General features: G+C 35.6%; 12 protein-coding genes and 1 non-coding gene across 13 annotated transcripts; 7 read left to right on the forward strand and 6 right to left on the reverse strand.

Moving 5' to 3' along the window:
• Window positions 1-173: 173 nt before the first annotated feature.
• On the forward strand, window positions 174-2000 carry RPH1 (Rph1p; the record flags this gene model as incomplete). Its single annotated transcript, XM_019181576.1, has 1 exon — window positions 174-2000. A coding segment is annotated over one exon (1827 nt), but the record flags the coding sequence as incomplete, so codon positions are not given.
• Window positions 2001-2764: 764 nt separating this feature from the next.
• On the reverse strand, window positions 2765-6049 carry MSH6 (mismatch repair ATPase MSH6; the record flags this gene model as incomplete). The annotated part of the gene is made up of 1 exon (XM_019180873.2): window positions 2765-6049. A coding segment is annotated over one exon (3285 nt), but the record flags the coding sequence as incomplete, so codon positions are not given.
• A 946-nt stretch (window positions 6050-6995) lies between these two features.
• On the forward strand, window positions 6996-11024 carry SKI3 (SKI complex subunit tetratricopeptide repeat protein SKI3; the record flags this gene model as incomplete). Its single annotated transcript, XM_019181402.1, has 1 exon — window positions 6996-11024. The coding sequence occupies one exon, from the start codon at window positions 6996-6998 to the stop codon at window positions 11022-11024; it is 4029 nt and encodes a 1342-aa protein (XP_019040041.1).
• A 186-nt stretch (window positions 11025-11210) lies between these two features.
• ADK2 (adenylate kinase ADK2) lies at window positions 11211-11894 on the forward strand (the record flags this gene model as incomplete). The annotated part of the gene is made up of 1 exon (XM_019185499.1): window positions 11211-11894. One exon carries the CDS (start codon window positions 11211-11213, stop codon window positions 11892-11894), a length of 684 nt encoding a protein of 227 aa, XP_019040042.1.
• A 26-nt stretch (window positions 11895-11920) lies between these two features.
• On the reverse strand, window positions 11921-13720 carry SSY1 (Ssy1p; the record flags this gene model as incomplete). Its single annotated transcript, XM_019181503.1, has 1 exon — window positions 11921-13720. One exon carries the CDS (start codon window positions 13718-13720, stop codon window positions 11921-11923), a length of 1800 nt encoding a protein of 599 aa, XP_019040043.1.
• Window positions 13721-14488: 768 nt separating this feature from the next.
• On the forward strand, window positions 14489-15211 carry WICANDRAFT_90071 (uncharacterized protein; the record flags this gene model as incomplete). The annotated part of the gene is made up of 1 exon (XM_019186209.1): window positions 14489-15211. The coding sequence occupies exon 1, from the start codon at window positions 14784-14786 to the stop codon at window positions 15207-15209; it is 426 nt and encodes a 141-aa protein (XP_019040044.1). The 5' UTR covers window positions 14489-14783.
• Window positions 15212-15751: 540 nt separating this feature from the next.
• Window positions 15752-19059, reverse strand: NHA1 (Nha1p). Its single transcript, XM_019186210.1, has 2 exons — window positions 18953-19059; window positions 15752-18892 (listed from the first exon to the last, which is right to left on the reverse strand). The coding sequence occupies exons 1-2, from the start codon at window positions 18974-18976 to the stop codon at window positions 16055-16057; spliced, it is 2862 nt and encodes a 953-aa protein (XP_019040045.1). The 5' UTR covers window positions 18977-19059; the 3' UTR covers window positions 15752-16054.
• A 976-nt stretch (window positions 19060-20035) lies between these two features.
• Window positions 20036-21349, reverse strand: WICANDRAFT_28661 (uncharacterized protein; the record flags this gene model as incomplete). Its single annotated transcript, XM_019181522.1, has 1 exon — window positions 20036-21349. One exon carries the CDS (start codon window positions 21347-21349, stop codon window positions 20036-20038), a length of 1314 nt encoding a protein of 437 aa, XP_019040046.1.
• Window positions 21350-21472: 123 nt separating this feature from the next.
• WICANDRAFT_67507 (uncharacterized protein) lies at window positions 21473-22226 on the forward strand (the record flags this gene model as incomplete). The annotated part of the gene is made up of 2 exons (XM_019184088.1): window positions 21473-22145; window positions 22199-22226. Exons 1-2 carry the CDS (start codon window positions 21484-21486, stop codon window positions 22224-22226), a joined length of 690 nt encoding a protein of 229 aa, XP_019040047.1. The 5' UTR covers window positions 21473-21483.
• A 1257-nt stretch (window positions 22227-23483) lies between these two features.
• WICANDRAFT_77514 (uncharacterized protein) lies at window positions 23484-23977 on the forward strand (the record flags this gene model as incomplete). The annotated part of the gene is made up of 4 exons (XM_019184564.1): window positions 23484-23563; window positions 23618-23701; window positions 23757-23896; window positions 23937-23977. 4 exons carry the CDS (start codon window positions 23484-23486, stop codon window positions 23975-23977), a joined length of 345 nt encoding a protein of 114 aa, XP_019040048.1.
• Window positions 23978-24286: 309 nt separating this feature from the next.
• MIM2 (Mim2p) lies at window positions 24287-24622 on the reverse strand (the record flags this gene model as incomplete). Its single annotated transcript, XM_019183169.1, has 1 exon — window positions 24287-24622. The coding sequence occupies one exon, from the start codon at window positions 24620-24622 to the stop codon at window positions 24287-24289; it is 336 nt and encodes a 111-aa protein (XP_019040049.1).
• A 384-nt stretch (window positions 24623-25006) lies between these two features.
• On the forward strand, window positions 25007-26529 carry TRM1 (tRNA (guanine26-N2)-dimethyltransferase; the record flags this gene model as incomplete). The annotated part of the gene is made up of 1 exon (XM_019184089.1): window positions 25007-26529. The coding sequence occupies exon 1, from the start codon at window positions 25036-25038 to the stop codon at window positions 26527-26529; it is 1494 nt and encodes a 497-aa protein (XP_019040050.1). The 5' UTR covers window positions 25007-25035.
• A 304-nt stretch (window positions 26530-26833) lies between these two features.
• On the reverse strand, window positions 26834-26955 carry WICANDRAFT_t49. The gene has a single exon. It is a non-coding gene; the product is annotated as a tRNA-Leu (tRNA).
• Window positions 26956-27398: the final 443 nt, after the last annotated feature.

Raw genomic sequence — 27398 nt, forward strand, 5'->3', positions numbered from 1 at the left:
CTCATATACAAAGTGCCCAAAATACATCATCATTGACCCAAACTTTTTTGAGATCCTTTCATCTCTAGTTTGTTTGCTCTAGATTCTATGGAATCAGGTCTTTTTGTCGATTAAGACATAAATTGTGGTATATCTAAAGCCAGCTCCAACCGTCTAAAAGAGTCAACAAAAAGATGGATTCAACGCAAGAACAAACCAGCACCTGGTCTAACATTGAGCCATCAGAGGTTTCTGACGGTGTTCCGATTTTTAGACCTTCGTTCGAAGAGTTTAAAGACTTTGAAAAGTATATGAAAGCTATCAACAAGTATGGGATGCAATCAGGTGTCGTTAAGGTTATACCTCCAAAAGAATGGATCCAAAGCTTACCACAGATCACAACAGAAGCGCTAAAGTCAATCAAGATAAGAAATCCAATCGTTCAGCACATTAGCGGTAATAATGGTGTTTTCGGTCAACAAAATATCGAAAAGAAGAGAACTTTTAATATTGTTCAATGGAAGGCATTATCAGAAGAACCAAACAATCAACCACCAGCCCCAAGGGGTAAAGTTAGAAAATCAAATGTCAATACCAGACTCAATAAAAGAATTTTGGCAAGTAAAAATCATAATGATGAAAAACTGTTTGACAATTTTGAATACAACATTGACACTTCAGAATTTACCCCGGAAAGATGTGAAGCCTTGGAAAAATCTTATTGGAAATCATTAACCTACGCCGAACCAGTGTATGGTGCGGATATGATTGGGTCGGTATTTGATGATTCAGTGAAGATTTGGAACGTTGCTCATTTACCAAATGTATTGGATTTTATGGATCAGAAATTACCTGGTGTTAACGATGCCTACTTATATGCTGGACTTTGGAAAGCTACTTTCTCATGGCATTTAGAGGATCAAGATCTTTACTCAATAAACTACATTCACTTCGGTGCTCCAAAGCAGTGGTACTCTATCCCGCAAGCTTATAAACAAAAATTTGATGATGTTATGAAAGAGACATTTCCACAGGATTACCAAAATTGTCATGACTTCTTAAGACACAAAACGTTCTTGGTATCACCAACTTACCTTGAATCCAAAGGTATCAAAGTGAATAAAGTTGTACACCATGAGCAAGAATTCATGATAACGTATCCATATGGCTATCATGCAGGGTTGAACTACGGTTATAATGTTGCTGAATCTGTCAATTTCGCAATCGATGAATGGTTTGAATTTGGACTAAAGACTTCCAAATGTCTTTGTGTTGCTGATTCTGTGGGAATTGATGTCGAAAGATTAATCAGAAGAGTTCGTGGTGAACCTGAGCCTGTTGAAGAAACCCCAGTTCCAGAGGCAGAGGTCAAGAGAGAAAAAGAACCCGAAGTTCAGAAAATTGAATCTACACCAAAGAAAAGAAAGGTTAATCCAATCAAGGATACAGTGGAACCCCCAAAACCAAAAGGGCCACAATGTATATTATGCCCAAATTCTTTACCATCTAGACAATTGAAGTTCACTGATTATGAACTGATAATCACAGAGAAATCTTTGAAAGGTGGGAAGCAGGAGTATTGCCATAGAATATGTGCGAACTTGATTCCAGAAGTTGAAGTTATTGATGATATTGAAAAAGGTGATTATGTTAAGGGCATTGAAACTATTCCAAATGCAAGAAAAAGTCTTAAATGTGTCTTTTGTCATGTCAAAAAAGGTGCTTGCTTCCAATGCTCTGCTCCTAAATGTACCAGGGCATTTCATGCTACTTGTGCCCTCCCATGTGGTGTTTACTTTGCCTCACGAAATGAGTTCTACTGCAAAGTTCATAGACCAAAATTTGAAGATAATTCAACATATCTGTCAACTTTATGTCTGGGTGATATGATTCAAGGTAAATTCAGTGATTATTTTGCAGGCTCCATAATCACAAATAATAAGTCAGAAAGATCGCTAACTGTTGATATCTATCCAATTGACACCAACAGAAACTCAATTGAAATACCATATGAAGCCGTTTGTCTCCAAGGTATGAGGTTCCCAAGAAGTGCGAAAAAATCAAAGCAAATAACACCCCCAGTATCTAGAGAGCATACAGCTACTTCTGAGAAACACACAACAGAGAACGTGCAACTGCTGAATCTGAAAGACAAACGTTATGACAACGCCATTGAAGAATACCAAGATACAAGATGGGTTCATGAGTTTTTTATGAATAAGGAAGTTCTTGCGTTGCCTCAAAAATCCCATGCTGATCTGTGGTATTACAAACCAAATGAGTCCACTTATCAAATAGCTAGATATGTTGACAATGTTAATATGAAGGAACCGAATGATCCACATTCACTGAGATATTATCGTCGCAAACGTTCAACTGAAGAAAAGAAAAGAGCTAAATCTCTTCCATCAAAATCTCCTCCAATTGATAAAACTCAAACAACCCATCCACCGTTGATATTCCAACAAAATTACTCATTCACCCCACCACCAAGTTCCCAAGTTCCACAATTTCAACCTCAGCCTTTCATTCTGCCAAAGTCTCAGATCCAAGCTCCACAATTATACAATTTCAATCAGCAAGACAATAATGGTTTTGTGCAGTACAGACAATTCGCCAATCGACAAACTTGAAATACCCAATGGTTAATGACCTTCTTTTACAACAGCTACTTATGTTTGCTAAATTTAATGACCCACTTACGAAGCTAATGTGTTCTTAGTTATATTATATATTCTTTTACCCATATTTTACACTAATATACAGTAGTCATGACATAGCTTTATCATAATCCGTCAATCAATTGACCAATACTTTGCAAAGCTTTCTTTTGAACAGTTTCATTATAAATCAAAACACCCTCACCAACACCATCTGATGAGTTTCTGAACCCTTCCTTCAGTAATCTTGCAAAATCTGATTGTAGTCCTAATGGAATTAGATTTAGATAATTACTTTCATTCTTTTTCAATTTTGAAGTATGTTCAAACTCTTCAGCTGCAACTTCAGAATTTTTGATTATTTCTTTATCAATACCACACATTGCTGCAACATGCATACCGAATGATCCAGCAGCAGCACCATCTTCCAATTTATACAAGAAGGTGATATTCTTAGAGCCTTCGTCAACAATGATTGCCATTCTAAATGGTTTAACCTGTGGGTGACTCTTGAAAGATTGACCCAATGAACCATAATGAGTTGCAAAAAAACCTAATGATTGGATATGAGTCGCAACATGATGTAAAACAGCTTCAGCAATGGCGAACCCATCAGAAGAAGAACCACCTCTACCTAATTCATCTAAAACTAATAATGACTTTGGTGTGGAATTTTCTAAAATTCTCTTTGTCTCCGATAATTCAACGTAAAATGTGGATTTACCTTGCATAATGTTATCATTTGCACCTAATCTTGTCATTATTCTATCAACAGGGGTCATCGTAGCAGTTTCACATGGCACATAACAACCAATTTGAGCTAAAATAACAGCAATACATGTCATTCTAAGGACAGTTGACTTACCAGCAGCATTTGCACCTGTTAATAAACCCAAATTTGGAGCATCACCACCTAATGTAACGTCATTTGGAATGAATTCTTTTGAAGAAGAAACACCCATATTAAAACAAGGATGTCTTAGCTCTTTGAAATCAAGAACACCGGTTTCTGAATCAATAAATGTTGGTCTTGTAGCAGGGAATCCGATTGATTCTGAAGTCTTAGCCAATGCAACAAGACAATCCATTTTACCAATAGCATTGATAGCATTTATCCAAACACTATAGTCTGAGTCAAATCTTTTTGACATTCTTTCAATCAATGATTCTTCAATTAATTTATGAGATTCTCTTGCTCTTGCAATACTTTTAGCAAGGCCTTCAACTTCTGGTGACCAGTATCTTGTCATTTTCTTTGAAGCACCCATTTTTTTCCAATCATTTGGAACTTTAATATTTGCAGGCATCTCAATGGTATATAGTTCTTTACCAGAATCTTTATAATCAATAGCTTGTGATTTGAACTGTCTTCTATATTCTCTCAATTTGGTATTTAGAGCATGTTCAAGATCCGCAATTGTTTCTTGAGAGTCATCAAAATCTTGTTCAATGCCTTTACTGAGCAATAAAACACCATGGTCTTTAGCTTGAACTCTATCAAATGCATCTTCCCATTTGGACAAACATTCATCTATTTCTGAAGGGAATTTAGAATAGACTTTGGCCAAAGCACCTTTCAACTCAAAAGATCCCAGTCTCTTGTATAATTTAGCGATATCTTCAAAACCTTCGATAACCCTTGTGAAATCCTTCAATTTCAATTGAGAAGCATGAACTCTTGATAATAATCTTTCAAGATCAGGTAGCTTGGCCAATGAGGATTCAATAGTTGATCTGAGATCCCCATCTTCTAGTAATTGGTCTACTGAATCTAATCTTGATTCAATATCTTTCTTTTGTAGCAATGGATGAACAACCCAGGTTTTCAATAAACGTTTACCAAAAGGTGATGTTGCTCTATTGATCAACTTGAATAGAGTACCTTTATCAGTTCCATCAAATGAATTTGCGAAAATTTCTAAATTTTGTAAAGTTTGACCATCCAATACCAAATTGGTTGAGGCTTTGATAGTAGTGTAAGGGGTTATGTTTCCTAACGAAATCAAATTTTCATCCAATTTCAAAGATTTCAAATACCATAATAACCCACCAAATGCAGAAAATCCAACCATTTTGTTTGATTCATAATATTCCTTCAAAGTCATTGGCCATTTTGATAAATCATCCAAGTTTTCAGCCTCAAAATATTTTCCTCTTGTTAAAGTTTCAAAAGTTGTATCAAAATCAAAGAATTCAGAGTCAGGCTTGATATAGTTGAAGATTGCATTGTTTTGGGCATTGAATTTCAAAATTCTGATGGCAAGTTGAGACAAATTATTCTTGGAGATGATCAATTCTTTTGGTCTCAATTGTGAGGCTAAAGTTTCCAATTTAGTACATTCACTGTCATCTTTAAATTCAGTCATTTGAATATGACCAGTAGAAGTATCAATAAATGCAACACCGAATATTTTACCAGCTTCATCTACTGGATCAATATCTTCTTTAACTGCAATACAATAAGTTGCCATATCATCACTCAACATTGTTTCATCAGTTAAAGTACCAGCGGTCAACACACATTTCAATTCTCTTTGAATGACATCTTTTTTACCCTTTGGAGCACCATTGGCTTCTCTAATCTCCTTGGCTAAACCAGTTTCAATTTGATCAACTTTTGCAACTTTATAACCTTTTGTTATGAATGAAGTTGCCCAAAAATCAAAAGACATTTCAGGAATACCAGCCAATTGCATATTTGCTCTACCACCACCTGCAATTTTCAAATCAAATTCATTGTGAGCAATCATTGCATCTTTTTCATATAGTTCATAAAATTTACCTTTCTTAAAGAAAACAATACAATCCCACATTTTTGACTTAATTTCCCAATATTGTTTTTCAAAATTTGTGAAGCTTCCCCAAGCATTTTGAGGAATGTATAAAGTTCTTGGATCATACTCTGGATCAGATTCTGGTCTTTTTTCAGCATCTAATATATTAACTAGCCACTGATAACGTTCTTCGTTTTCTTTCGTGAACTTTTGACTCTTGGTTTGTTTAGCTGCTACTACTGCTTTTGGTTTTGGAGTTGTTGAAGGTGACTTTGATGTAGCTTTATATGTGGATCCTGAGGTGAATTTGTTTGCTAATGAGCTAGTTGCTTTCCGTGGTGGAGTTTTAGCTTTTGGTTTTGACTTTTTGGTTATTTCTATAAAGTCATCATCATCGTCAATTTCCACTGCTTTGTCTTCTTCAAAATCATCTGGAACAATAAAATCATCATCCATATGATCATCTTCTGATTCATTTTTGGCGTCTGGGACAAATTCATCTTCTGAAGCATCATCATCTTTTATAACACGGCGACGTTTGTTACGTTGAGTCTTTGAGATTGTAACTTCTCCTTCATCTTCATCACTTGATTCAGCATAGCTGATTTGTTTCTTTTGTCTTTTCGTTGGACTTGATTGAGGTTTTGGTGGTGATGATGCATTACTATTTGTATCTTTCAAAGGTGGTCTCTTGATAACAGAAGAGTTGGCAGCCGGTGTAATTGGAGCTTTGACTTCTTCAACTTCTTCGACATCTAATTCAACAGTAGTTTCAGCTGTTTTGTTTGATGGTTTGGTATTTTCTTTGTCACTTGATGAAGATGAAATGATTTCATCCTTTGATGGGGAAGATGAAGGTGATGGGAAAGAATCTTGCTCTGGCTTCTTAACGGCTGGTTTGGATTGTTGAGACTTAGCAAAAAAGTTCAGCAATGAGCTCTGTTTAAATTTACCATTGTCAGCAGACGAAGCACCAGTCTTTTTGGTGGCACGACGCGGTGTAGCTTGAGATGAAGATTCAGCTTTGGCTTTTGGCGGCATAGTCAAGTATCAATCACTCTAAGCAACTGTTTTTAATGTGAATAGTGGCCACTTTGATGAGGTGGAAAAGTGACTATTGCAGGTTGGCCACTTTCTATTGTCAAAGGTTGAAGGATTGAACTGGTCAATTTCAGCTTTTTGGAAGGAATTTTTGAAAAGTTGTTTATAATGCAGAAACGCGCTTATACAAAAAAATGTGGACCGCGTTTTGAAACACTGCGCCAACCAGAGGTTACGAGGCGATGGTGCTTTTCCTTTTCGCTTATCTACGCCTTAATGAATTTCCACGGCTAATTTGGAGGTAAAATAGTTCAAAAACAAGTATTGTAGTAAAATTGGATTTCTATGCCTTCCTTCAGCCTTTTTCAATATATCTTTACTAAATAAAATCAATCATTCCACCCATTTCAATCCAGTTTCCCACTGTCTTTGAGCCCAAAATTCGCGAAAATGAAAACTTTGATGCTTTCAAAAACGACAAAAGCACTTCATCCAAAGCATATTGAGATCCATATCACACCCAATTGGAACACTAATAGACATGTCTGAAGCCAAAGGTTATCTTAAGGCTGCAAAGCAAGCTCTAAAGGATGATAACCCAGAGTATTGCATACAATTGGCTGAAGATGCGTTGAAAATAGATCCGAAAAACTATTTTGCCTTTGTCTTTATAGGTAAATCAAGTCATTTATTACAACAAATAGATCCTGCTATCAAGGCATACAAAAAAGCAATTGAAGTTGATCATGATAATATAACTGCCTGGAAAGGGTTGTTTTTGATAGTGTCAAACCATAATGATTACAAACAATTTTTCGAGTTTGCTGGTGATTATGCAGAATTGCTGGTTAGTTTACAGGAAGGTTTATCTGAATTCATCAGAGAAATAAGAAAATACTTGAAGAATAACTCAAGCGATGAAGTTTATGAAGAATATCTAAGGTCATTGTTACCTGAAAATAAGCTGGGCCAAGTTTGCTTAGGTATCATTGAAAAGCCTCAAAAAGTTATTACAGAATATTTAGATATACAATTGAAAAGGGAAAACTCTGAAGTGTCCAAAAAGACTACTCGTGAAAGACTCAAATCTAAAAATCAGCAACTCATGGATAAAATCGCCTGGGAATACTATAAAGATTCAGTCATACCCCATCTTTATGAAGAATTGATCAATACTTTAGATGATGACGAGAAAAGAAGAGAAACAGAAGAACAATATTTGAAATATAGATATAAAGTATTAAAAGCAGCACCATCAACTGCTAAGCCAGATCTATTTGCATCCATAAAGGAAATGATAGAGGGTATGGTTCTTGTCAAACATACATCATTTTTTGCTTGGTCATTATATTTTGATTGGATTGATTCATCTGACTTGTCGACAATTGATGAAACCACACTAAAAAATTTCTTGAAGTTATTCAAAAGTGAACCATTAGGACAAATTATCTATGCTTATGTCTTGTCAGATCTGTCACCTTTCAAGATTGATATTGAAGAAAAGAAGAAACCATCCAAATCAAAAGAACTATCTCAAGAGGAACAACAATTGGAACAGTTAGAAACAGATGAAACAGATTCAGCGTTGGCGCCAGAAGAACTTTTAGCACTAATGGTTCAAGGCTTAGAATCTTGTAAGACAAGTTTGCTCGCTTACCGTATTGTGCTGTCATATCAAATCCATTTAAAACTCTTTGAATCAGCGTTAGCTACATGTCAAGCTGCTATTCAGCTATTAGTCACTTCTACAAGACACACTGGGTTTGATTTCAAGAACTCTAAGGAAGATCTATTGGTGAATTATGGTGTTGTTTTGACATACTATGAAGCCCCAAAGAATTTTAAAAGAGCTTTACAAATTTTTGATAAAATTCTTGTTGAATCACCTACAAATGTTAATGCAAGAGTTGGTAAAGGTCTGATTTTAGTGGAGAGAGGTGAACTGCAAGATGCAAGAACTTTGTTAGCTCAGGTTACAGAGGAGTTCCCAGATAATGATGAAGCCATTATGGAGTTATCATGGTGTCAAGTCAAATTAGGGGAATATCAAACAGGTAGAGAGGGTCTATGTCAAGTTTTATCGAATTTGAAAGGTAATACTCTTCACATTCTAGAATTGAAAGCTTCTGTTAATTGGAAAATTGCACAAAGTTATTTACTGGAAGGTGGTAACGTTGATAAAGCTTATGAATATCTAGTTGAATCATTGAGAGCCTCAAAGAATTTTGCTCCATCATATACTTCATTGGGTGAGATCTATTTAAACCATTATGAGGATGAGAAAAGATCAGCAAAGTGTTTTCTTAAAGCTTTTGAAATTGATTCAAATGAAGTCACTGCAGCTTGGTACTTGGTTAAAGATTTTACTGCCAAAACAGATTGGCCACGAGCTGAGATGTTTTGTAAACGTTTGATCATATCTGAAAATTCAAAACGTCGTTTAGGTAATGATAGTTGGCCTTATAGAATCTTGGGTTGTGCCTCTTTGGAAACTCAAGATGATGCTAAAGCTGTTGAATGGTTTCAAACTGCAATTCGGTTAAATGCCAATGATACTGAATCATGGATTGGGTTAGGTGAAGCTTACTATGGTTGTGGTAGATTGGAAGCTGCAGCTAAAGTTTTCAGAAGAGCTTTGGAATCGGAACCTGAGCATTGGGTTGCTCAATATCTTTTGGCTGTTGTGGAAACTCATATTAGTGAGTTTGACGTCGCTATTGAGATCTTTGGAAAGTTGTTAGGTGAAAGACCAAATGAAGAATGTGTTGTTGCTGGGTTATATGATGCCTTGTATCAATATGCTAATGAATGTGTCTCTCGTGGGTTCTTTGGGAAAGCTATTGGCCTTGTTTTGAAAGCTGTTGAGTTATTACCAAAAGGAAACAAACAATCATTAAATTTTTGGAAAATCACTGGTGATTTGGTTCATATTTTCTTGATTGTTCAATCTAAAATTGATCAGTTCCCACACAAAGAATTCCTAGAACTGTTTCAATCTGTTGATGTTGATCTTGATTCGTCATTGATTGACGAATACATTGAGGGTGAAAAATTAGTGGAACTTGTTGCATTATTTTTGGTTTATTGTAATCAAGCTGCCCTATCTTTGAACCCATCTTCAAGACCATTGCGCTCCTCAAGCTTTTATAATTTAGGTCTTTCCCAATTAATTGCATATTTGAAAACTAAGAATACAGAGTTCAGAGATTCATCCATTATTTCATTGAAAGAGTCTATAAAATTACAATCAAATTATGCAGAACCATGGATTGCATTAGGTGTTGCCTCTATTAGTGTTAATCCTCGTGTTGCACAACATTGTTTCATCAAAGGTAGTTCAATAGATCCAAAGAATGTTGAAATCTGGTCTGATTTGGCATTATTATACCTAAGATATGATGACCCTGAACTTGCTGTTGAATCTTATATGAGAGGACAGAGTCTTGCTCCAAGTGAACCAATATCATGGTTAGGACATGCGTTAGCTGCTCAAGCTCAGGGTGATTTTGAACTTGCATCCAACCTTTTCACACACGCTTTTATTTTATCAAATGGTAGATCACCAGTGGCACAATTGCTATATGGTTTAAACATTTGCTTGAAGAGAATAGGTAAAGGTGACGATGTTCAAGATGTTGAAGCTGTTCAAGAATTATCTACTGCATGTTATGGTATGTTACAATATTTGAAGCATTACCCATTGGACCCATTCGGGCTATCTGTCAGTTGTTTGATTTTGGAAAAGTTGAATGATTATGAATTGGGGCAAGAAATTTCAACTCAATTGTTGAGTATATTAGAAAAGGCATATGAAGAATCTGAAAGTGATGATGTACTACTGAATTTTGCAAGAATCAAAGCTCAATCAGCAAGATTTGAACTTGGTGTTCAGAATTATGAGGGCGCTATTGAATGTGCTCAAGAGTGTTTGGAATTGACTGAAGATGAGAAAACAGTTATTTCTTCAAGAACAGTTTTAGGCTTGTCATATTTCTTTTTAGATAAATTTGATGAAGCCTTGGAAGAGTTTAAACTAATCTTGTCATTATCAAATGATGCAAAGAGACTAGTTGTTTTGATTTCACAAGTTTTATATATTTATGATACAGAAGAGACAAAACAAGCTGCATTGGATCAACTGTTCCATAACATTGAGACAGCAGGTACATCGCTTTTAGTCACTCTAGTCATTGGTGCTATCTCTGTTGTTGAGAACTTGGAGGATTACTTGGTGATTATCAAGAGTGAATTGGAAGCATTACCACTTTCTGAATTGATCAGTGATAAATTTAAAAACGTTCCATACTTGGTTTCACAGGTTAATAGAAGATTGAAAAAAAATGAACAGTTTACATGGCAGAGATCAGCTTATTTTTTCCCAGATGATCTGAGAATATGGGAGAACTTGGATAGAAACATCTCTCTCAAGATCGCTACCCATGGTAAGGTCAATGCTAAAGATTTGAGTGACGCGTATCTCAACACTGGAGAGCTTCGTGATATCCAAAGAAGTATGTTTTTGTCTCCTTGGAACGTTGCCAGTGCCGAGGCTTTGAAAGGATGTTTTTAAAATAACGAAATGTTTGAATTTCAATGGTTTTTTGTAGTTTTCCGTCTTGTGACTCTGGTCATGCTCCTTTTGACCCTTTGGAAAAACACACATTTTTTAGTGGTGAAAAACTAGTTCGAAGAAACAAAACATCAACAAACCAGACTCAATTAGATCTCCAATTCACTCGCTATCACTTTATTGGAAATGTCACTACCCTCGCGTCCTTTGAGACTGCTCTTACTGGGGGCTCCAGGGGCTGGGAAAGGTACCCAAACTTCAAAGTTGTTGGAACATTACACAGGGCTGCTTCCGATAAGTTCTGGGGATCTTTTGAGAAGAGAAATACAAAACAAGACAGAAATCGGCTCTTATGCTTCAGGAATCATCGCCAAAGGTGGTCTTTTACCAGATTTCGTGATCAGTGGGCTCATTTTCAATGAATTAAAGGACAAATCACTACTCAACTCCAAGGCATCATGGTTACTAGATGGGTTCCCAAGAACTTTACCTCAAGCTAGACTACTGACCGAAGATTTAACCAAAAAAGATGCCAATTTGAACTTGGTGGTGGAACTTAAGGTACCAGAGAAAGTCATTTTGGAAAGAATAGAGAACAGATGGGTGCACATTCCATCAGGAAGAATTTACAATTTACAATATAACCCACCAAAACAGTTTGGTATTGATGACGTTACAGGAGAACCATTAAGTAAAAGACCAGATGACAATGCTGAAGTGTTTCAACAAAGATTGAATGCGTATCATGAAACTATTAACCCGGTAAAGGATTTTTATAAAGGATTAGGGATCCTACATGCTGTCGAGGGAGAAACTTCAGACATAATATTCCCAAAGCTACTAGATCTGATACAGAAGAACTTCAATTAGTCGTTTATAGTTCGTTCAATGATGAGTTATGCTAACCAACCAAGTGCTCTTTTGATAATTTCTTTGAAAGAGCTGATGTAATACTTATCCTCGTCCCAGATGATTCTATCCATCTCTCTTCTACCAGAATCAAGATCTAGTTGATCCAATCTATGGATTCTTGAGCTTCTGAAAAACTTGTAACCGACATAACAAATTGCGAACAGCATCAAGGCCCCATACGACGTGAAAAATGTCTTTGTATCCCAAAATCCTTTCAAAAATACAACAAATCCCATTAAAATCACAATTAGTAATGAGCCAACTAATCCATAAATTGCTAAGAATGGTTGGAATGGGGATCTATAAGGATATGAAGGATCATCTCTTGCAATAATATCAGGTCTTAGTTTCAATCCATAATAAAATCTTAAAAATGAAAGACACATTCCTGCCCACATCAACATTGCAGTTGCAGATGAAATATTTGCAAAATCTTGGAAAACATCTAGTGAAGTATTATTCACTGATAGATACGACAATAATCCAAATGCACCTGAAAATAATACTGAAACATATGGGACACCAGCTCTTGTACATCTTGTGAAAACTGCAAACGCCTTTCTTTGTGTAGCCATCGAATACAACGTTCGACTTGAAACATATAAATGTGAAGAGCCAGCAGAAACACCGAAAACAACAAATACTGCATTCAAAACTGAGGAGAACGTACAGAGTCCAGAGCTCTGAAGGGCAATAATCCAAGGACTTTGATTCCCATTAGTATATGATCCTATCTGTGAAAATGGTGTACAGTTAGTGTTCAAATGTTCCAAGAATTTAATGGAAATTGGGCCCCTTTTAGCATCTGGAGAATAGTATCTCAATAATCTTGGATCCCCTGCATAAATATTTAAACCAACAAGAAAAATAGATAACAAATAAAAAAACACAACTCTTCCAAAAACTCGTTTAGTAACAGACGGCAGAGCTTTTCTTGGATTTCTACACTCCATTGAGGCAACAAATCCAATTTCACTCCCAGTGTAAGCATATGATGAAATCAAAATTGAAGACACAACACCCAATAAATTACCTAATCCACCACCAATACCATTTAAAGCACCTGTTCCAATATCATTCAAATCAAAAGTTGGTCTAAACGGACCATAAGTTGCCACATCTGTTGAGTCCTTCTTATTCCAATATCTAAATCCATAATTTTCCTTAACATTAATAATAATCATTGATATTATCAATGCAATAGTAATTAAAACTTTGAACAAACTAACACAATACTCTATATTACCATAAATTCTAACATCAAACAAGTTTACAAATAAAATAGCAAATAAAAACAATGAAACAAATCCAGCAGTGGATGCACTGGGTATATTTAAATCTTGATAATAGCTCAACATAATAGTTGCAGCACAAACTTCACCGGGCATAGCAATTGCAAAAGACAACCAATAACACCATCCTAAAGCAAATCCAAATGCATCTTCAACAAACCTTGAGGCCAATCCTGAGATACTTGAAGTTGTGGGTATTAAAGTTGACATTTCTGCAAATGACAACATTGTTGCAAGAACAATTGAACCTGATATTAAAAAACCTAGAAAGCAACCTAATGGACCCCCAATGGAGAAAGCCTTTCCAGACCCAAGAAACAAACCGACACCTAGTGTACCTCCTAATGCAATCATTTGGATCTGTTGCTTCTTCAACTTTCTTTGTAAATGATACTTCCCATTGTAATTACCACCTCCATAATTACCTTTATGCTCATGAGGATTGAAATCACCAGTGCTGAAGAATGACTGTGAATTATCTGTTTTAAACATATCCACTACTTCTGTTTTATTTGACCCAAAACTATCATGTCTGTATAATCTAGGGGTATCGTCATATTGACTAGGCTTAGATTTTCTCTTATCAAATTTGAGAAACCGTTTCTTATGAGTACTTTTCTCCATATCATTACCAGCATCATATTGAGCTTCGATGTTTTTATTTATTTTTAAACTATTATTCTGCATTTCATTAATTATTTTTTTAGTTTTAACTTCTAAAACAGCCTCTTTTTGAACCATCCTGTTATATTTATCAAAATCTGATAATTTTTCATCATCAATATCTTCTTTACCAAATAACTTTGTAAAAAAAAACTTATCATTGGTCTTATTCTCCCACTGTGAATTTTCAAAATTTTGTAGTTTTAGCCTTATCTCATCGCTAGCTATTGAATCTTGATCGTTTGGATTGTCAACGTCAACTAATTCATACTCCTGGTCTAAAGAGTATTTAGGGTATCTGATGATTTTGGGGAAGAGATTTGGAAGCGGTACTTCTTTATCTGGAGACCCATTCACCATCTTCAGTAACAATACAGTCTATTCAAAGCCTATTCTTGGTCTTGGTTTGTCATGAAGTGGATCAGTCCAACTTCATTTGTCAACATTTGTAGATAGCGCATTTTGATGCTTTTTTTATCGTTGTCGCGAATGCGTTTTGCATTTCAGGCCAACTAGCATAAAACAAATTCGCGAATCTGTATTAATGAGAATATTCTTCTAGGTATAGAAATTCTGCTCACAAGACAACTATTTAAAGGAACGCACAATTTGCTCAGCCATTTAACCATGTATTTATCCCACAGTCATTGAACACACCAGCTTTATAAACATGAATGGTCGTACCAGGTCAATTAATATGAATGCCCTTCTACGTATCTGGTCGATCGACAGAATCATTAACGTGCAATATAACATATCATACCTTGATCATGTTCTTAACATTTGCTTCAGCTCAACTTTCATCGGGTTCATTACTTTGGGGATTGTTAATATTATCGCTTACCCAAAAGCATCTCCAGATTTGAAGTCCTGGTTTTTTGTATTAGCCAATATGGCCATTTATGTTAGCTGTTTCCCACAAAAACAATTTTGTATTTATTGCAAGTGTATTAAAGCTTACCACCAAAAACTAATTTATGAGAAAAATTCTCAAGGGTATGAAGTTAATGACAATGATATAAAATTAGCAAAATCATATAGAGATATTAGTCAATTAGAAAAGGGGCAATTGAACGAGTCCCCTGAACCCCAAGATGGAGCTGCTATCGAAAGTGCTTTTAATTTTGCAGTTGATGAACTTAAAGCTGGTGTTAATGATGATTATGTTAGACTATATCCGACATTATTGTTTTGTGTAAATGGCAAAATAATGGCTAGATATGTAAAGGGTGCAACCATCTTTAAGTGGCAAAGCTTTATTGGATCTGTGGTTTGTGGTGTAGCTGTTGTTGGTTTTTTAACATTAGTGTATTGGTGAATGGAATTTCTATTAAAATGAATATTTTTGAAGGTTTCAGCTCGTGATGCTATGGTTTTAACTTTTAAGCGTTGGTGTTTTGAATTTAAGCTTAGTTTCGTTTGCTAGGTACTGTGTGTGTTTTAATTTATTCCTATATATTTGAAATATTTATATATTCATGTAAATATTAGATGTTTTAAAATAATTTAATTCATTGATTGTTAAATTATGTAGTTGTTCAAATCTGATCCCTGATTTTAGGGTGAGTTTTAGTGGGTATTCCTCAACAAGAGGCGAGTCCCCCACTGTTCCGTGGTGGAGAATAGGTTCCTCAGTTGGCTGAGAAGGATATTATAAGGAAGCCTGAATTCCAATTACATAGCGAGAAGCCTACAATCCAAGCGGTTCGTGCGTAATTGCATTCCTCATCCAAGTTCATCAAATACATCAACTAAAAAAAAAAAATATATGTTTATGACGTGGGAAAATATCATGATTTGTAGGTCCGAGAAAGTTTAGACTGAATAAATATCGAACAGTAAATACTTTCATGAGGCCTTGTCTTATAATCGGTGACATGTGTACAAATTTGATATAATAACCCTTGTATTAAACAAAATAACGTCTAACCCTAATGTTGAAAACACACAGATAATAATGTCACAAACTGTGTGATAAACAATAAATTCACTGTAAATTAACCCAATTGCAAACTGAAAAAATGAAGATGAAGGTATCACTTGCTAACATCTATAAGAAATGCTTGTGCTGTAAATTAAATAACTTGTATGAAATGATGATGATAATACTAATAAAAAAAACACGAACTGTGAAAATGACAAAGACTCAATGAAGTATTAGCTTCATGATGACCCCTTTTTAGGTTCTTGGAATGTTAAACTATTAGTTGGTCTAATATTCGCATAATCTTGAACAGATGGCGTATTTTGTTGTTTCTTGAACCCACGACCTAGAGCCTTAACCACATTCTTTGAACTTGTACCCGTTGTCGTTGAAGCTGAAGATTGCTGTTGGTCTACTGGTTGACTTCTTGGTTGGACTTGGACCCCTTCCTCTTCATCTTCCTCATCTCTTGGAGCAGCAAATTGACCTAATGCAGTTAACCTTCTTGCTCTTTCAACTTCAGTTTCTTCAACGTCATCAATACCTCCTTGTTCTTCACCTTCTGAATCTTCAACTTCATCATCATCGTCATCATCCTCTTCTGAATCATCCTCTTCTTGAGATTGTTCTTCTAATTCACTATCTTCTTCTTCTTCAGAATCAACATCTTCATCTTCAGGATGTTCAGGCTGTTGAATAGGCTCCAGTGCTAAATGATCAACAGCAGCTTCCTTTGGACTTTCACCCAAGCTTGATTTAATACCAACAGCAGATAATGCTTTACCAATACCTCCAGCCATTGTACTGGCTCTGCTTCTTTGTTGAGTTGTCTTATGATGATTGATTTTATATCTTCTAATGATTTCACCATCTTCATTTTCAATAACTAATTGATTATCCAATTTATAAGCAGTATATTTAGGATTGGCTTTACCACCTGAATTAACACGCTCAAGGATTGAAGAAGATTTTCTAGTGATTGAAGATAAGGAAGAAGCTGGACTCTTGGAACGTTTGGATGCAGATGTTTTCTTGGAACTTTGCTTTGATTGTTTTCTCTTCATTCTTTCTGGAACATCCATTTTAGCAGTGTCTAGAATTTCACCATGTTGATCTTCAATAATTAATTGATTACCTTCGGTGTAAGCAGCACTTGGTCTTCTATTTCTTTCATAATTTTCACCAGATTCTGAAGATTCTTGTTTTTCAGCAACTGATTCACTTTCAGTACTTTCTTCAATTGGTTCATGTTGAGGTTTTGGTAATTGAGCTTCTTCGTCATCACCAGAAGTTGGCCATGGAACTTTCTCAGAAAATGTATTAGCAGGAGTGATACCTTGATTAACAAAACTATCAGGATCTTGATCAGATTGTTGTTTTGGTCTACCACCTAACGCAAAAGAAGCAGCTTTTGCTTCTCTTTCACGCAACAATTTTTCACTATCAACTTGACCATCATCACGATCTTGAGCATGATGAGATCCAATTTTTTTAAGACCCAATCCACGTTTTCTATGTTTGCCATGTTTTTTACTCTTCTTCTTTCTTCTCTCCATACCACCTGCAGGTCTAGCAGGTATACCACTTGTTTCCACTGTTGGTGCTTGAGATAGTTGACCATTACCACTCGCCAGTGATGGGGCCATTGTATCAACACGATGTAATGAGAATGAACGACCATTTGATTTCAGTTCTGGTAGACGAGACATCCAAGAAGTTGAATTACCATTACCATTTGTTGTTGTAAATGACATTGAAATGGCCATCGTGTTCAAATGTCTACCTAAAGTGATAACAGCAACAGAGGAACCATGAACAATGATCGATGTAATGATTAAAAATGTGGTAATAGGCCAGATCACTGCAATCAATTGATAATATTCTGAGGATTCATCTGGTAAATGAGCCAAAGGTGTAGCTTCCAGTGTATGAGCACCTTCTAATTCACCTCTAGCCAAAATAGCTGCAAACACTGCACCAACACCAATAGGACCAAAATGACCAACAAAGAAAGCTTCTCTCCAAGTTTTCACATCGGGTATAAATGGTTTTAAAGCCAACACCGCAGGAAGTCTTCTTAGAAAGATGATCACAATTGACAAGATAATTAACCTCCAAACATCTAAACCTAATTCATGATTATTAAATTGAGGCCATGGAATAATAGCACCAAAATAGACAAAATATGATAAATTTAACAATAGATCAATCACGGTGGAGACATGAGTTTCTTCAGTTTTTCTAGCAAACCAACCATCCCATGAAAAAGCTGTACCTGCTGCAAATGAAACTAATAAATCATCAGTACCCAACATTGAGCCAAAACCTGCACAAGCAAATGCTAAAACAAGATAAAATGCTAAGAATGATTCTCTATCAATCAAACCTTTCTTTTCAGCATACTTAATAGAATGTCTTCCAACATAACCAATGAACACTCCCAAGATACAACCAAAGAGACATTCGTAAAGAATTGTCACACAGATCCAATCTTTAACGATTTCACGGCCATTCCCCCAATGGATAACTAAATTGATACCTAGATAGATAAAAGGGAAAGCCATACCATCATTACAACCCGATTCAGCAGTCAACAAATTTCTTAAATGACCTGGAACTCTTCTTGCAAACTTCCCCTTACCAACAACAGCAGCAGCTAAAACAGGATCAGTAGCAGTGACACAAGCAGCTGCGACTAAACTTTCAGAAAAATTTAAACCAGGAATAACAATCCAAATGAAAAGTCCCACAACTAACCAACCAGCAGTCATAACGGGTACTAACAACATTGCAACAGACCACCAATGTTTCAACATATATTTTTTGGGCAATTCCACAGCAACTGCAAAGATTTGTAAACATAATACAATTCTTGAAATTTCAAGAGTGATATAATCAGAATTCCCCCATGTTGTTGGAGCAAACCAATTTAAACAATGGGGTCCAACAATTAAACCAACAATAGCAGCGACGGTTGCTTCACCTATGTATAGCTTCTCTTTAACGAATAACGATATAAGAGAGAAAACAGCAGAAAACACACCAATAACAGCATAAGCAATATGAGCCTTATCAACCTACATGGATTTGTTAGTAACTCTGAGCACAAAAGGGGGAGATAAGGACCAAGTACATACGTTCAAGTGCTCCCATACAGCCATATTATAGATGATTCTTCATTTACTTCAAGGAAGGTTGAAGTTGTTTGTATAGTTTTTGTTGTTGTTATTGCCAAAGATTGTGATTTTTTTTTCCCTTTCTCAAAATTTTTGTGGTATAAAGGCCAAGGTGGATTACGTAACTTTTATGCCTAGAAAAGTAATTTCATGAGCTTAACTCTGGATTTTGAAGGGTTTTCTGGAGGGCTGGGAAGCCGGTGGGAAATGGTACAGGTTTATAGAGAGCTAGGGTGTATTTAAAGGGCTGTGGTTGGTGTTTTTGGTGTCGTTGGTGATGCTTCTGGAGATTCTGGAGATACGCAGAGGTGCACTAGGCTTAAGCACGAGGATCCAATTTGGCGATGGCTGGGCCAATAAGAAGCAGCCATGAGAAGGAAATAATAATGGGAATATGGGCTTAGTCATTGTACTGAGCACCGTGCAAACGTGTCTTCAAGTAATTCAGTGACTTGATCTTGTTCCTGTCTTTCCACTTTAATGAAGCTAGCAGAAGGACCCTTGCATTTCGCGGATTATATAGCGAGACACAAGTCATCGTGAATACGAGCGATTGGGAGCGAAATGGTAGGTGATCTGATTGGAGTAAGCCAGTTCAGTAATATCTTATTATCTTAGATTGTACTCTACTGTAGCTCACCCATTCTATCTCAACCATCATCATTTGATATAATGGGCGAAGTGTAGGTTTAGTTCGTGATGGCTATTGTTAGTTGGTGGCTCGGCCGAAATCTCGGTCAATGTTTATCCGTTTGCGACAATATCATCTCGAAGGAACAATTGAGAAGCTACGCTATAGAGGAATGGGTTGGTGTTATTGATTGATTCGATTGTTTGAATAAATGTGCCACGGATTGGTTTCGCATAACATTGTTCATTAAAATTATTATAAGCTAACAACAGATCGTCTTCAACTTAACTGAACGGTGACAGCGATCACAATTGGGAGTCATTGAGACATCTGACACAATACGATATGCCTTTGAAGTATTGGATCAAGAAGATATAGCTTCTCTTTTCAAACATGTATCACACTTACCTCATTCAAGAATGTGTCTCCAGTATCTTTCTATCAGTACCATAAAACAAAACAGCCAACAAACAATCAGCACTAAAGATCAGAGCACCACTGATAATAAATGAAACCCAAAGGTATCCATGAGTAGCTAGTTTACCAGTCACAATTGGTCCAACACATCTTGCAAATGTTTTCCCAATATTCACAATCCCCATGCATCTAGTCAATTCCTCAGGTCTGATTAATCCAGTTAATAGCACCTGTCTTGGAACAACATCCATTGCACTTGTTGAATAAAACAAGATTGTAAAACAAGCAGCACCCAAAAATTGCTTCATAAATGGAGTTATAACTAAAAAGACAGCACTTGGTATTTGAACAGCCAAAGTTGCCTTTATTGGTCCTAACTTCTTAGCCAATACTGAAGAAGGTAATGCTGAAATTGAATTAACAATGTTTGTTAAAAAGAACAATATACCCAATGTAGTTGATGTAATCAAGAAATGAGTCTTGTAATAATAAACAACCCATGCACTTGTCATAAATCCTGAACCAAATGAATCCAACATGAAAACAGACAATAATCTAACCAAGATTGAGATAGTATCCTTAGATAATGATGAAGCGACAGGTGGTTCATTTTCTTCATCATCACCATCCATTTCATTTGTCAATAATGGAGCCTCTTCATTACTTCTATGTTTAATCAAACTTGCACCATTCAATTCACAATTATCACTTAGAAACAACATCAGCACCAATTTAAACAACCCAATCATGGCATAGATATAGAAAATGCCACGATAAGCTTCAACATTAGTAAATCCCATATCTAAAAATTTCGTAACCAATAACCCAGTGATTAAAGACCCCATTGCACTTCCACAAGTCCCCAAAAGCCAATGGAGGGCATAAACATCAGGTCTATCTTTATGCGCTGTCAAATGTGCCATTGTACTCTCTTCAATGCTTTTAAAAGGTCCAACTTCGTCACCACTTGGAGATACAACACCGAATATCGCCGCAATTAACAAGACGGTAAAATCATCAAAATTTGCAAAGATCAACCCAGATATAATCATCAAGAACGATCCAGCAATCATCACATATCTTCTCCCTAGCCCATCTGCATACCATGTTAACAAATACGAGAGCCCAGTGTCACCAACCAAGGTCAACGTCATGAATACACCAATTAAAGATTCGGAGATCCCGAGTGACTTGAGGTATAGTGTCAACACGATATTACTGGCGCCATAGGCCATCAAGCGGAGGAAAACACTCAGCCAGAGGAGCTTGATGTCCTTTTTAGCCTTGAATAGTGTTTTCAGAATGTTCATTTGGGGGGTTTAACGTGGTGGAATTGTGGTTGAACAATGGAAAGTTTAGTGGAAAAAATTTTTGTGACAAATTTTGTCTGTTTTTTTTTTCTCCGAGTATTTTTTTTGTTGACGTTTTTTTTTTCGTTTGAAAGATGAACATGAATTGTTTTGATGGTTTTGATTATGTCTGTGTGATGTATGGGAGGAAAAGACAAAAGGGTAGTTATGGTACGGTGCTGAAGTATGATGGGATGCATGATAGTGGTGAAGAGAGTGGGTTTAAAAGTAGGGGTTTTAGATCATCCAGGGCTAAAAGATTTGAGTTTAAGCAACAAGACAAGAAGGATTTCCAAGATGATGAGGATTTGGTTAGTGAATTGGGTCATTTGAAATTGGTTCCCAATTATAGAGATTTAAGTTCTGTATTGGAATTGGATTTAAAGGGGTTTGAGACTGATTCAATTGTGTCGACTTCAAATATACCCAGTGCTGGTGGGCTGAAAAAATCTAAAAAGAAAAAAGTCAAACTAAAGTATCATTATGAAGATGAATTGGATCAAGATTCACCTGATTTTGAAATCAAGTTGAAATCTGTTGATTCAAAAGTTAAGTTCCAAAGAAATCTACCAAAACAACAAGCCATTAAACAATCATCTACTGATACTATCTATAAAAGATTTATCAAGAAGGAACAACCATCAAGTCCCAAAATCATCAATACAATCCCTGATGGCTATGTACCCAAATATAAGCTTGGAAATTCAGATACAGCTCCGTTAACTAAGCATGCTGCGACTTCACTTCTCCAATCTAGGTTTACAAATACTTCAGCCTCCAGTTTATCAAAACAACCTGAGCCACAACAAGAACAACAACGAATCGTGCAAAAGATTGAAGTATCAGAAATCTTGAAGAAACGGCTAGGAATATAAACGTTCTTTTAAATTCTCCCATGGACCCAAATCATAAATATTATTCACTTCTTCAGTTGACCTGACAAGTTTTAAACTTTCTTTAGGAATATGTATAGCTCTGTTATCTTTCAAATTCAAGCTTAAAAACACATTTTCATTAGGTAAATACTCATAAAATGTTTCACCATCTGTGAATAACTCTTGAGTTTTGATCAAATCATGTACATGAAACCATTTTTGAGTCTCATTAGTTGTCATACCATAATAAACTTGTTTAAAAGTTTCAAATGCAAACCATACAAGCATAATATCTAACAAGATACTAATCAAGAACAATATAAGCTCATCAGAATAATATGTAAACTCATCATATCCAATATTATTCTCCCTCACAACTTTTTCAATCAATTTGAATGAAATCACAGAGGAATATGTGAGTACTATAACATTCAATATAAGAAAGCTAAAAAACCATTTATAATTCCCCTTACCGACACAATTATTCAACCAAATACAATGGTGATCAAAGAATAAAAAACATTTCCCACAATATTTACAATGTTTTGACCTAGCAGGTTTTAACAATTCACAAGTTTCACATTTTTGATCATTGAAGAAAATAACACCATCATTTTGATAAAAAGTATTGAAAAATCTTGCATTTTCCTGAGTCAATTGTTCAGGCTTGACAATTATAGCAATAGTGAATGTCAAAATCAATAACGAAAGTAAAAAATTGTATACCAAAGTGTTTGGATTATCAATCTTGTAATACAATCTAGTATAGAAAAACTCCACCAATTTACCAAAGATCACAACGTAAAGCACTGGCACTAACCACCCACTACACCAATTCACAGTCCTAGTTACTTTCCCACCAAGGTAAACTTGTTTAGTCCGTATGATTTTGCTTTTGAGCTCACCAACCCAGTTATTTATAGCTTTTTCATTGTTCCTATCGATAAAAAATTAGTATACGTCTCTGGATCAGACAAACAACACAACCAGACTCACATGTAAACTAATCCTCCAAGACCGACTATCAGGATCGGTAGAACAAGGAATAGAAACAGTTCAATCTGAACCATATTTCTTTATGCAAATTCAGTTATGTCCTTGAGCAATAGACGTCAATGTGTATAGCATTGGAAAATTCCAACAGAGAAAAAAAAATCAAAAAAGTGGGCTCGGTGGATTGAATCAACTTTTAACATGAAAACTATGGAATTTAAAAGGCAATGAGTGAGGATCATAGAAAGAAAGAGTGTGTGAAGAAGATCAGGCTGTGCTTGGTGAAGCTCAAGTATTTGTACGATATGTGAGTGGGTTTCGATTGGTTGTGGGTATTAATACTGACTGATTTTGATGATAGACAGGATCGTGATATTTGGTATATGAATGTGGTGAAGTTGGGGAAAGATGAGGTTAGATTAATCAATGATGACTATTCGAAAGTGTGAGTGTGGTTTTCATCTGGATTGTGAATGGTCTTGGACTGACTTTTGCTCTAGGTTTACCAATGATTTATACAATATAGGATTGAATCTGGGGAGCTCATTAAGTGGGAAAGAATTGACTGTGGAATTGTACAAGTTCAACGAGTCATTGACGAGGCTTTTAAGCCAACAGAATAACTTGCCCAGAGATCCAAGTATAGAGTTTCTGAATGGAGACTTGAGAACTATAAACAGTGATGAAGAAACAATACATGATCAAGGAGCAACTAGATTGAAGATAGATTCTACACTGCTAATTAAAACAATCATAAAGCTGTTGATCCTTAAATTATCCAAAATCATAGAAATTCTAAGTTCGTCACAAGTGAAGTTATCAAATATAGAGCACAAATTGATTGATGACATATTGATGAAGAACATATCCAATAGAATACTCAAGCCGTATCATAACCTGATTCATTTGAAGACTGGATCTATAATGTCAAATGTTTATTAAAGGGGTGTTTTGAAATGCATATAGTTTTGTGATTTGATTTATTTTAGTAGAAGGTATCCATTGCTTTTCTCCAGACTAGATCTCTTTGTTAGTGGAAAGCTTGATCAATCAATAAGATATACTCACCAAATCCAGCAACTCTTCTCCCCAACATCTTCCCAATCAAAGGGAGTATAACGAATCCCACGAGTGTCTTCAGCTGCTCTAATGATTCCTCCCATTGCAGCTGTGCGTTTATGAGCTTCAACTCATCATCCAAGCTATCATCTGTATCGTAATCACTATCATCATCATCATCATCGTAATCCTCGTCATTGTCATAATCAAATACTCCACCGGGAGCACCTGAATACGGTGTGTCTATTCCCTCCTGTGGCACAAACACACGGTCTCTGTTCATCAATTCATCCACCAGTTCACTCATATCATTCTACGTCTTTGTTCCCTTCATTTTGCCATACAGTTCAAATCTTTTTGACCAATCCGTGTTTTTTTTGCTGGGAAATGCCTTCGCGAATGCGTTTGATGCTCATCTCGGGGCTGGAAAAGCATGAAATTAAAAGATAATGGCACAAAATACCAGTGAAGGAGCAAAATTTCAACTACTCCATATTTTGCTACTCAATTTGATGTAGCTTATGGGTTTTTTACAACCAATTTCCTCCCTTCTTCAACACTTTAACTATCTCCAGTGATTTTGTGGCCCCATACCAGTTATCTTCATCATACAAAAATTTTTTTTCCCAAGTATTAAGTACTCAACTTTCTGACATAAAAAAGGTCAGAATCACTTCGTTTATGAATATTTTTAGACGGTTTTTGAGAAATAGGAAAATAATGAGCGAGATCAATTCATCAGACTTCAATATAGTGAAAGAAGGAAAAGCTGAAATTCTTTTCCCAAAGAAAGAGGATGTTTTTTATAACCCAGTTCAACAATTTAATAGAGATTTAAGTACAGCTGCCATTAGAGCTTGGTCTGAATTATATGGAGAGAAAAACTTGAATAAGAAGAGAAAATTGAATAGTGACGAACCTGCTAATACTGAAATCAAACCATATATCAATATTTTAGAAGCTTTATCAGCAACTGGTTTAAGAGCTATTAGATATGCTAAAGAAATCCCAAATGTAAAACAAATCATTGCTAATGATTTCAGTCAAGAAGCTGTCAATTCAATCAATAGAAACATTCAATACAATGAACTAAAATCCATCTTGAAATCAAATAAAGGTGATGCAAATGCCTATATGTACGAATCAAAAGCCAATAATAGATTATTCCATGTCATTGATCTTGATCCTTATGGTACAGCTACTCCTTTCATTGATGCTGCTATTCAAAACATTGCAAGTGATGGGTTGTTATTAGTCACATGTACTGATCTTGCCGTTTTGGCAGGTAACGGATATCCAGAAAAATGTTATGCTTTATATGGAGGTACAAATTTAACTGGAGATGCAGTTCATGAATCAGCATTGAGATTAGTCTTGAACATGATTGGTACTACCGCTGCTAAATACAAGAAAACCATTGAACCATTATTATCATTATCAATTGATTTTTATGTTCGTATTTTCATCAAAGTTAAAACATCACCAATTGAAGTTAAGAATTTGGCATCAAAGACAATGATTTCATATGTTTGTTCTGGATGTGGAGCTCATCATAATCAACCTTTAGGTAAACACACCACTAGAGAAAATGGTACTGGGAAATATAGTTTAGCACAAGGACCACCTGTAGGACCTCATTGTCCATATTGTGGTTTCACAAATCATTTGACAGGTCCAATGTATTCAGGTCCTTTACACAACAAGGAATTTGTTTCCAAAATTTTAGATATAAATGAAAAGCAATTGGATGATGAAACTTATGGTACAAGAAAAAGAATCGAAGGTATGTTAACTTTAGCATTAAATGAAGTTGAAGAACCTTTCTATTTCAAGCCTGAAAAAATTGCATCTGTTTTGAAATGTCAAGTCCCACCATTGAAAATTATCATTGCGGGCTTAGGTAATTTGGGATATGATGCTTCATTAACACATGCTACACCATCAGCAATAAAGACAAATGCAAATTGGGATGTCCTATGGGCAGTTTTCAAAGAGTATATAAAGACTCAAGCACCAAATGATGTTAATAAATTGAATCAAAACGGAGCAGGCTACAAAATCTTAACTAATGAATCTATAAAATTGGAAGGTAAAGAAATTAGTTTTGTGAAAAATGAACTCAGTGGAAAGATTGAAAAATTAAGAAAGTTGAAAATTGTCAGATATCAAGAAAACCCAACAAAGAATTGGGGTCCAAAGGCTAAACCTCAATGATTGTTTTTTCGCTCATGAGGTTATGATTGATCAATAGACTGTAAATGTACAATAAGCAAAAGATTTCTTTTGCAGGACAGGTTAATTTAATCAGATTGTAGGTTGTTTTCCAGCTATTCGACTTCTATTTGAAGCCAAAAAAAGCACTATATAGATTAATAGTAAAAATATTCAAACACTAGAGCTCTACCTAAAACGAAACTCATAATTTATCAAAAAAATAAACTTATACTTTATCCTTTCATGGTTGTTGTTATAGTAATGTTTTTGACCGCCGGGGCTTCAAACCGCCCAAAAATGTATCTGGAAGTGACGAGGTTCGAACTCGCGCCTCTTAAAAGAGACCTGCATATCCGGCTTTTTGAAGAAATCCGCAGACTTCCCAAGTACCTGAAGCGGGCGCCTTAACCACTCGGCCACACTCCCACAGAAACCCACATGTTTTAGTCGTGTGTTTACCATAATATGCTTGAAAATCGGGGTTAGCTCCATTTCTTTACATTGGGATAATCTGGAACACCAGAGTTCAAAGAAGATGGAGTTCAATTGAACCTAAATTTGATGATGCTGCTGTTCAAACAATGATAACTTTCGCCAAATCACAAATAAACAAATACAATTCAAAGAATTATTACCTTGGATCGTAAATTACAAGAAGAAGAATATTGAAATGATAGAAAACAGTTGTTACACAGCTTTATTAGCTTTTTTGATGCATCTAAGATTCAATTAGAATCACAAATTAGAGTGCAATTTTTAGATAAGTGAATTTGTAAATGAGTATAAGTGAAATAACGTTATTGTATACAAAAAAAAAATTATTAGAGTGCAATTTTTTAGATAAGTGAATTTGTAAATGAGTATAAGTG

Source organism: Wickerhamomyces anomalus (genome assembly GCF_001661255.1).
Source record: "Wickerhamomyces anomalus NRRL Y-366-8 unplaced genomic scaffold WICANscaffold_2, whole genome shotgun sequence".
Lineage (NCBI taxonomy): Eukaryota > Fungi > Ascomycota > Saccharomycetes > Phaffomycetales > Wickerhamomycetaceae > Hansenula > Hansenula anomala.

Coding starts and splice junctions, on each gene's coding strand:
- NHA1 (XM_019186210.1), bottom strand. CDS start 18,976: ATGGCTGTATGGGAGCACTTGAAC. Junction 18,893..18,952: donor CTGTATGGGAGCACTTGAAC/GTATGTACTTGG, acceptor AAATCCATGTAG/GTTGATAAGGCTCATATTGC.